Below are 10836 nucleotides of genomic sequence, written 5' to 3'. Positions count from 1 at the left end.
CCATAGTCCTCGGTTGATAGAATAGAACCTTGTAATTATACAATATATGAAGTAGTTCTATAATTTTACAAAATAATAAATACTATCGAAGGTTGAAGCACCCACACTCACCAAACAAGATGTTGATTTGTCCATTGAGATTGAATTGCACTGGGTCTAAAGCAGCATTAATTGTAATATTGTGTGGTTGCTTTCTCAGGATAAAATCACTTAACACTATAATTTTATTAACACTATAATTTTGGTTTCTTTCTCAGCTATAAAATCAATTACATATATAACTGTAATATTGTGTGGTCCCTTTCTCAGCTATAAAATCACTCATACATTATGAAAGATTGTGTGGTTACTTTCTCAACAACAAAATCACTTGGAAGAATGAAGTCACTTAGTGAAGGGACCTTATTCATCTTTGGATAAAGGCCCACGTATGATAATTCATTAGTAAATAACATGGTATAAGTAGAAGTCAACCAACTCAAATTTGTTGACTTATAGGCAAGGCCGCAGATATTATACTTGAAAAGAATATTACTATCATTCATTAAAAGAAAAAAGAATCTGGCGGTTTTCGTAGCCACAAGAGAGTCAACTGGATTAGAAGGTACTTCATGTGATATAACGACATCATGCATTAGGCATCCCCATATAATGTGCGTTCATCTAGGACACCAATTTTGTAAAGTTTTGGTTTATTTATTTTCATAAAGAAGCTTGTAAACTTTACAAAAGAGAGAAAATAATGATGGAATGGGTTACTACCATCCATACTACACAATTATACAACAAAATAGTTACCCAGAACCTACTCTACTATTATAATACTCTTCCTTTCTACTGTCTGGAATGAGATGCTCAATTTCATATAATGTGAATGGCTTCCTTGGAAGTTCAAGACCATATCTGTAACTCTTATCATCGAACTCCACTTGCCATAATGTTTTACGATAACTACTTACTGCGTTGTTAGGATGGCCTCTTGCTACACATACCTGTATCAGGAAGAGTGACATATTATTTTATTTGCATACAAGCAAACATCAAATTAAGTATCAAGAAAAGTGATATACTATTTTATTTGCATACAAGCAAACATCAAATTAAATTTGAACCGTGGAGAACAAACAACATGCATTTCTACATATTAATTATAGATGAAAACAGTCACTCAGCATGGATCTGATATAAATTTTCAAGCTATCATATAACGTTTCACCTCCAATAATATAACCCACCAACACTCACCCAATGGCAGTTATTAAACTGATAAAGAGAGAAACGCCAATCTTTCTCCTCTTTCCCGTCAATTCGAAGATATGCAACATCGGCCCATACCTGGTTTTCAGGGTAATAGAATTCCAATCTTTCCAATTTATATCCAAGTCCAACCCCCACTGCTTTGATGTATGCTTCTTTCAAACACCAATATCTGATAAAGGAAAAACATTGAGATGTATTAGAAATGTATTATTCGTCTTTTTATTGTTTAAAGAATATAGGAATCTAACAATATAATATGATAATTGTGTACACTTTCAAACATATGTCAAGTGTATAACAAATCTCTACGCAGAGTGAACAGTATCCTGTAACACTAAAATGTCAATGGAAAAATTTTAGCAGCACAACTTCAATATGTTCCTTAAGAGTCCTCCACTTTGCTTTTCCAAATTACCAAATATGCACTTATCAAATATTTATTAACCCTGCCTAGCTACGTAGAAATATTGATTTGATAAGTAGTTTCAGGCTTGTTTTCATGTAAGTCATAATGCTTTAAGGTACATACTAGTGAACAATTGAATTAAGAGGAAAATAGTTATTCAACATCAATTCCCAATTCTCTACAAACTCAATCTCCATGCTGGTTTTCCTCTATGTTCCACCAAGACTCCAGGACGGAGGGATGCGGGTGCAAGGAGACGGATGGGAGTACCCTCAAATTTTAGGGAAATTTAGGGGGGACAGGTTATATATATAGAGAGAGAGAGAAAAAAAATATTGCAATGATCCATACATAATTGAATTATATAATGAAATATATTGATCCATACTCATCATTCATACTGATACATACATCATTCATCCATACACCACGAGATTCAATAATGAAATACATTGATCCATATTCAGCATTCTAAAATCTACACTAATCTAAAAATTAAATTCATCATTCTAGATTTTAAATTGATTTAAATTTAAATTCATAATTCATCATTCTAGAATCTAACAAGTACTTATTACTAACCAAAATAGACTATAGTAGACACTAAAATCTGAAGACCGGAATAGTAAATTTATAACTCAAACTCAAAAATAGTAGAGTGACAAGTTAAATGTTGAGTTTTGTAAATATGGTCAGTCTTCATAATTAATATTTTTATTCTTGACATTTCTAAAGCATATTTTTCATGCTATTTGTCAAAAGAAAAAATGTAAAAAGGCATGCTCTTCATGTCCTTTGAAAAAGAAGAAATTTTGAAATTTTAGGATTGAATTTAGTAAAATTGGCCCTTTTCCTAGATCAAGGCAGCTCCATGAGATCAAATCAGCCCAGCCTCTAAGAGGCATCCATTCAGCCAACAAGAATTATATATATAAGAGGCATTCGACATCTCTCAAACACCAATTCAGATCTCTCCCTGTGAAAAGTAGTTTGCATAATCTGAGGCATGAAACAAGTCAAATCCAAGGATTGATGGGCAGAATTGAAGGCAAATTCTCTGAAGCAAGTTCTTCGTGGAAAGGACCGACTTCCTGAGACAGCATATCTCTGTAATGAAGGTCAAATTACTGTGGAACCCCTTTGTTGGAGAGCGAACTTCTGTCCCTCTGTGATAGCCAAATTTTTGTCTCTGTGATGGAAAATATACGTGGAAGGATCGAGCTTTGTGGATGGCAGAAGGCAGACCTAATCAGAATTCTATAAGAAGATGACTTGACTAGGAGGATGGACCAGGTTTGACCTAGTTATTGACTAAGATGTATCTCTGTTGAATTGAAGATTTCTCTATTGAAAAGGTTGTTGGGTTTTCCCCATGTCAGTTTTCCCAAGGTAAACTCTTGTGTTTCTTGTGTCGCTGTCTCTTTATGATCCTCTTGCATTTTTCTTTATGTAATTGATTAATGATAGAATCATAAATAATATGCGTAAAAAGATTAAAATTCATTAGAAGCAATTATCAGAATAAAAGACACTAAGAAAATCAACATGGTATCAGAGCATGGGTGAAAGAGCAGCCTCAAAAGGGAAGCCTAGATCTGCCCTATTGTCAATGTCTTAGTCCAAAATTCTTGGAAGGTCAGAGTACCTCAAAAGGCTGATTTTCAGTGTGGACCGAATTTCAATTTGAAAAGCCTCACGACTGAATTTCAAGCAAGCCATAGCCTAATATTACAGTAGGGAAAACAGCTTCATCAGAACCATATCTCAGTAAGCCAAAAATCTACTGAGAAAGGTATTCTTGTTTGCGAAGAAGTTCTTATCTGCCAAGTCAAAGTTCATGGCCGAATGCCTGGTGAAAAGAAGAAAATTTTGTTCTTATTCTAAAGAGAACCGAAACCCTAATTCTGAGTCTTGGAGTCTATTTCAGTGGGCTGAAATTCTATTTGTCTCAAATCCAAAATATTGTTACACGAAGAACTAAAAGGATGCTTCAATTTGAAAGACCTCAAGTCTCATCTTTGTTGAATCAAGATCGTCAGGATGTAATTGAAGTAGTCTCAGATATAAAATAATCTCAGATCCGAATTGAATCTCAGATCCAACCTCAGAAGCTGATGTAGTAATCTGAAAAGAGTCTCATATTTGGTTCAGGAGGCCAAGAATTTGAGAAAGATTGATTAGGGTCTAAACACTAGTTTAAAAGTCAAACATCATCAGACTGTCATCAGATGGCACTGTACAAGAAGTATTGTAGAAGAAGCATAAATTTGTCTTCATGTAAGCTACAATGATGAGTCAACATAAAGCTATTGAGTCTGAAAGTCATAAATATTGTCAAAGAAAGTCATCATAATTTGGAGTATTTCTAAAAGTGAGATGTGTTTGAAGCTGATGAATGCTCAAAAGCAAGACATTGTTTTTGCAACTTAATGTCAGCCACTAAATCTTGCTCTATAAAGGCAAGGCACTAAAAGATGCCGAGACATCTTTCAAGAATTGTGATATACCATCTCTTGTTGATTGAAGGCAGAGGAGTTCTGCAAGGCTCCCTAAATGATCATACAATCATGCATTAGAAAAAGGAACCATGAATGGTATAAGAATCCAAGAAGTACGTGTTGATACATTAATCTTGTAAGTACTCATTCTTGCAAGAATACACGAAGTCCTGCAGAATGTCAAATATGGGATTTGCATTGCAATATGGATGCTAAGTCCTGGAAAGATACAACATGTGCTGATGATAAGGTCTAGCCTGTCTTGTATTAAAGGAAATCACTGTCATGACATCTCTTGATGAAGGAATTTTTACAATGGAAAAGGGGTCGTGTCCCTCTTCAAGATTAAAGATCAAAGTCACTTGCAGATCTGGTATTGTCTCATCATAGCAGACCAAGGATCTTAGATAGCTTTTGAAGAATTGATGACATATGTTCTAGAAGACTCTCCATTTACTGATGGTTTGGATACTTGGATTCATTCCTTGCACATTGAAATGAAGACCTAGTTTTTGTTGTTGCTACATTTAAAAGGAAAATTACTTGGACCAAGGTCAATCAATGGACGAAACAATGATGAGTTTCATCACAAATATAAAATGCATATCGATTCTAAGGTTTTGTACTTTTGGACAGCTAGGGTTTGTAAACCCTAGCAAGCAAAAAAGGACTTGGACAAGAAAGCCCTAGGGTTTATGGACAAAACCATAGGATTGGATGTTTCCGCTGAAAGAAGAAACCCTATCTCTTGCAAGGGAGGAATTACATCATGAATGAAGCTAATAAAATTGCAGATAGATGTAAGAAGTCCAAAGATCAAGAGGGAGTTGACATTCTTGTCAAAAGGTAAGTATTAATTAGTCTTTTGTCTTTGAATTCTTTATTTGGTTGTAATTGTTCTTCCATAGCCTCCTAGCAAGGATTGCAAGTACATACTAAAGGTTGCCTAGACTTTGGTAGTAGGTGAAGGAACAAAGCAAAGTTGTGACAAGAGAACTCTCCCCAAAAACAAGGATTTGATGAGGGGTATTGTACTAGATGAGATATGGACTCAGAGGGAGCAGACAGATCAGCCAAATTGAAGTATGCCTTGATCTATGTAAAAAAGATGTTTGTGGTGACTTTCAAGATGAATTATGCAGTAAATGGCAACTTGAAAAGAAGTACAAAGTAAAGGATTACCTCAGTAAGAGAGAGAAGACTATGAAGGGGCATCTTGTCAGATACACTTAAAAGTTTATTATCTCTGTTATTTTTATTGAAGACTACATCAAGATGGATGTAGATATTCACTTACGTGACGAAAGAAGAAGTGTACATGTGAGCTACCTCAAGATTGTGAGGTACATCATGAAGTCTTATACTTGTAAGTAGAAAGAAGGATTTGTACAGACTCCTTAGATTTGACACACTTGAATTGATGGATCAATGCTAATCCTCTATGATTTGTTTTTCTGATGAAAGAAGAAGAGCTCGTGTTAGAAGGAGCAGCATTGATCAAAAAGATTTGTTTTAGAGGAAGCAATGAAGACTTTCTCAGGAACCCTTGCCTTATCTTTAGAGGGAGTTGATCTTTCGATTCAAAGTAAAGGATTTTTTACTAGATAGTTGATGCACTCTCATAGCATCAGTGGCAAAGGGAGCAACCAAGTTTTCCATGACAAAATTTGTTTCAAAAAAGGTACCCAGTTGGCCTAAACCTGGAATTAGCCAAGATGATGGATCAAGAGAACGAAGTAGATCAGTTAATCATGGCACAACTAGTTATGGTTTGAGATATGACTCAAACAATGATGTACGGCTGCAGGGATATACAAATTCTGACTAGGAAGAGAGTGCAAATGACAAGAAAAGTGCTTCAGGTAGATGCCTCGGTTTGAGCTCTGCTATGATTTCTTGAATAAGCTGGAAGCAAAAATCTGTCACACTCAGCACTGCAAAAGCAGAGTATATCGCAGCAATTGAAGTTTGTACTGTTGAGAAATCTAGGGTTTCTAATTAGGGCATTTAAATTTGATTTCTCTTGAACTTTGATAAATGCTTGTGATCTTCTTATTAAAGTCTTCTTCTTCTTCTTGGTATTATTATCTCTTTGATCATCAAAGAGCTACCAAAACATGAAAACAAATAGACACCAGATATAGGCACTCAACCAGGGCAAAACCCCTATAAAGGGGAAAACCCAGCCAAACTCTCCCACTAGTAGATTCAAATCAAATTTGAGACAACTACATCAACAAATCAAACTCTCCCAAGTCAAACTTTTAGTCAAATCTTCAACATCAACACTTCAACAAAATTTCGGTCCTTCTCTGCAATCTTGAAGCTTGGTCCTGCAACTATTTTGGTCTCTGCAATCCTGAAGCTTGGTCCTATAATTATCTCGATATTGCAACTATCTTTATCTCGGTCTTATTGCACTTGTCTTCTTCGCTAGTCCTTTTGATGATGGATAAATGCTTCCCTTAGTATTTCTTACCTTCTATTTTTCTCTGAAATTGCAAATCGAATCACTTCTTTCTTGCACACAAACAAGGTCGAGTTCATGGCTATAAATAGTGGTTTGAGGGTCCATTATTAGGCCGACTTGGACTGTGCATAGGCCGACTTGGACTATGCGTAGGCCGACTTGATGGTAGAGGAAATTATAATTTGATTACAACAAAATAATACCATGCAAAGCCCAAGAAGGGTCTTATGACTTTGACTTTTGACACAAACCTAAAATCCTACAATGGAGGCTTTGACCTATTGACCAATGACCCAAGCATGAAACCCATGCTTTATTAGTCAATTTCTTTACAATAAAATTTTCTTTTTCTTTCTTTTGACAAATACATGACACAAATACAATTATGAAGACCAACACTGGTTACGTTCTTCAACATGTACTTGAGCATTGTGGCTTCGAAAGCTGCAAGGATTCACAAATTCAAATTAGGCAGGTGTTGAACACAGAATGAGGTTGTATATAGCTTCAGTTTGGGCTCTGATCTCGTGGATGAGCAGGAAGAAGATATTTGTTGCACTTAGAGGCTAAGTATGTGGCAGCGTTAATGGTGAGTTGTCAAGCAATATGGCTCCAGCTTGCAAGATTGGTTGATCAAGTGCAAGTGACAACATGATGATTGTTGGAGAATCTAGTAGCGCATTTATTTAAACAAATCTCCTTATCCTTATGTTAGCTTTTTATTACTCTTAGTTAGATTATTTTCATCAAACAATTATCAAGAGCATAAATCATGAAGATCATAAAAGACAGTGGACACAAAACATAGGCTCCAAGCTAGGGCAAAACCCCTCTAAAGGGGAAAACCCAGAAAGAATCTCCTCTTCTTATAGAATCAAATCAAATGAGAAATCCAAGACCCAAAGACCAAAGTCAAGACCTCCTCCAAGAACCAAGTCAGCCCTCCAAAAATTCCTTCTTGAAACAAGCTCAAGTCAACAAGGTCAACAAAAGTCAAACTTCAGAATTCTTGGTCAAAACAAAGTTTCGGCCCTCTATTTCAGACCTACAATTCAAACCTACAATTCTTGGCCTCCTAGCAGCTGCAGAAACCCTAGTTTAGCACATGTGAGAGAAATCCAACTCAAAAAATTAGATTTTCCTTCTTACTTTTGACTTCCTCTTGTCTTCTTGTCCTTTGCTCTTCTTGCTTTCTTTTTCTTGCTTGAGATCGAACTTCTGAAGTGTGTGCAAATGAGTTGAACCATCTTTCTTTATATACCCTTCTCATGAGGTTGAATAGGCCTCTCCTAGGTCGACTTTTCATTAGCACGGCTGACTTGGTCTTGGAGGTCAAATTTGACTTTCTAGACACAAAAATATATATTTTACATGTTACAACTTGCCCAAATAGGTCTTATACAAATGGTAATGACTCTCTTAACTCATGAAAATTATTCTTTTGACTTGACAAACCCTAGGAGCATGACATTCATGCTTGACCTAGATGACCAATCAAATGAAGCATGAAACCCATACTTGAAATAATATTGTTCTTTCACCCTTTGCTTGTTACATAAGATATACATAATGACATGAGTATAATGACAATTATGAAAACCGAAACTAGTTACATTTTCCAACAATGACAAGTCAAGGCACCTTGAGATCTAGTACCAAGACATGGTACAATAAGAGACTCGAGAGCAATATGGCTCCAGTGTTAACAAGCATATTGTCCCAGGACAAGCTTGAAGTGACTAAGCATGTATCTCTCAGCAAGAGGGAGTGATGAGACAACAACATCAGAGGATAGCCATTCTTATGAAGGATGGTCCTATACCTTTTAGTGTGAGAGAGTGTTGATAATAATAGCATCATGGATAATCATTCTCCCTGTGTCAAAGATGTTGATCAGTTGGGCAGAATGGTCTAGCAGAGGAGAATTATTCTTCCTGTGTCAAAGATGTGGACCAATTGGGAAGAATAGTCATAGAAGCTCAGGACACTCAGTTGAGTGTGTGGCTTTCAGCATCAGGCTTAGTCTCTCCAATTTGGATGAGAAGCTCATTTAGCATCAGGCCCAATTGCTCAGGTAGAGTGTGGTCTTTGAAGTTTTAGCACGAATCAAAGAGATTGACCAGGATGGTGAACAAAAAGTAGTCTAGGTCAGGAGTACCGCCAGTTGGGTCAGTGGTACCGACCAGAGTTGTGATGACTAGTTGATGCTAAATGTTATGTCGCATGTCAGGAGTACCAACCAGGATTATGGGTCAATGGTACCAACTAGTTGATGCTAATGATTAACGATATGCCAGATTTGCCGACTAGATTATGGTAATTGGATGATCAAGATGTTATATGTCAGAGATGGTGACTAGATGATGTTGATGATGTCAAAGATGTTGACTAAATGATGGTGATGATTTACCTTATGTCAGAGATGCTGACAAGGTTGATGATGATAATCTTTTCATAGAGAAATTTTTTCAACATGAGAACATCTAGATTAGTCATTATGAATACCTCCCTAGTTAAGAGGGAGTGTTGAATTTTGTAACTATCAATGGTCTTCATAATTATTATTTTACTCTTGATATATTTGTAAAGCATGTTCTTCATGCTTTTTGTCAAAAGAAAAATGTAAAAAGGCATGTTCATGTCCTTTGAAAAAGAAGAAAAAAAAATAGAATTGAATTTAGTAAAATCGCCCCTCCTAGATCAAGTCGGCTCCATGAGATCAAGTCAACCCAACCTCCAAGAGGCACCCATTCGTCCAGCAAGAAGTATATATACAAGAGGCATTCAACCTCTCTCAAACACCAATTCAGATATCTCTCTGTGAAAAGTAGTTCGCATAATTTTAGGCATGAAGCAAGTCAAATCCAAGGATGATGGGTAGAACTGAATGCAAATTCTTTGAAGCAAGTTCTTTCTGGAAAAGGACAGAATTCCTGAGGCAACATATCTTTGTAATGAAGGTCGAATTACAGTGGAAACCCTTTGATGGAGAGAGAACTTATGTCCCTCGGTGATAGCGAAATTTCTATCTCTATGATGGACAAATATATGTGGAAGGATCGAGCTCTATGGATGGCAGAAGGCATGCCTAATCAGAATTTTGTGGGCAGATGGCTTGACTAGGAGGATGGACCCAGTTTGACCTAGTTATTGACTAAGATGTATCTATGTTGAATTGAAGATTGATCTATTAAAAGGGTTGTTGGGCTTTTCCCCATGTGGGTTTTCCTAGGGTAAACTCTTGTGTTTCTTGTGTGGCTATCTCTTTATGACCTCTTGCATTTTGCTTTATTGTTGAGGTCTTTTGTGTAATTGCTTAATGATGGTATCATGAATAAAATGCGTAAAAGAATTAAAATTTAGAAGCAATTAACGGAATAAAAGACCCTAAGAAAATAAACAGTAAAGAAATCAATCTACTGCCATCGATATCTAGAGTCAGGACTCAGACATTAAAACTGAAAATTAAAAATGGACAATGAACATTGAAGGAGCGTCATGGGGGAGGAGAGGCAACAGCTAACTAGTAAGTCAGATAGCACCATAGGGTAATTCAAGTAGAGGTAAGCTTGGTAAGTTGAATGTGTTAGGGATTGTAAACTATTTTAGGTTTTGATATTTGTTATGTATTTTTCTTTTTAGTTTTAATTTAATTTTTCTAATTTTTGTTCTTTTAATAATGTTTTTAATTTTCAAGGGTTATTAGACAAAATTGATGGGAATGGATCCCCCCTCAACAGGGGTGCTTTTGGGATTGGAGCTCTTGATTAAATGTTGGTTCCAGACTGTCATACATGATAGAATCCAATGGAAACATTGCAATCCCCCCAATCCTGGAATCCTGAAAACTATTAAATCTAATCGATTTTGAGTGGGATATAAAATTCTACGTTCTCCATATGAAATCCAATGAGGTCAGAACCGCTCTCAAACGTCCTAAGCAATTAATGATAATGTTAAAAATTTAAGTAAAAGTATGATGAAAATAAAAGATATCCTTTATCTTTCATTTTCATCATAATTTTACTTTAAGAATTTAACATTACCATTGATTACATAGCATTAGTAGGGCTTGGGGTTGAATATTAAGCTTCCCCACTCATAAACTGTTGTTTTCAAGCAAAATAAAGGGTGGGTGAGGGATGCCCACAAGCACCCCTTTTGGGGAAACGCACCCCCCACACTAGGGAAACATTTCCCCT

At 36.1% G+C, this 10836-nt stretch overlaps 1 protein-coding gene across 5 annotated transcripts in view; it reads right to left on the bottom strand.

Annotated features, from left to right (window-relative positions):
* Window positions 1–428: 428 nt before the first annotated feature.
* The window catches only part of LOC149196401 (uncharacterized), a 180151-nt gene continuing 169743 nt past the window's right edge, over window positions 429–10836 (bottom strand). The window contains exons 4-5 of one of the 5 annotated variants that reach the window (XM_089405550.1): window positions 1336–1429; window positions 429–992 (exon numbers count right to left, since the gene is read on the bottom strand). In XM_089405550.1, the coding sequence (XP_089261676.1) occupies window positions 795–992; window positions 1336–1429 (292 nt within the window). In that variant the 3' untranslated portion in view covers window positions 429–794. Of the gene's footprint in view, window positions 993–1245; window positions 1430–10836 lie in introns of all 5 variants that reach the window. The other 4 variants (XM_089405547.1, XM_089405549.1, XM_089405548.1 and 1 more) reach the window with 4 other exon arrangements.

Source organism: Pinus tabuliformis, chromosome 2_2 (assembly GCF_031772625.1).
Source record: "Pinus tabuliformis cultivar Carrire ecotype Pingquan chromosome 2_2, CPIR1, whole genome shotgun sequence".
In the NCBI taxonomy this organism is placed as follows: Eukaryota; Viridiplantae; Streptophyta; class Pinopsida; order Pinales; family Pinaceae; genus Pinus; species Pinus tabuliformis.
This window is presented reverse-complemented; position numbering and strand designations above follow the sequence as displayed.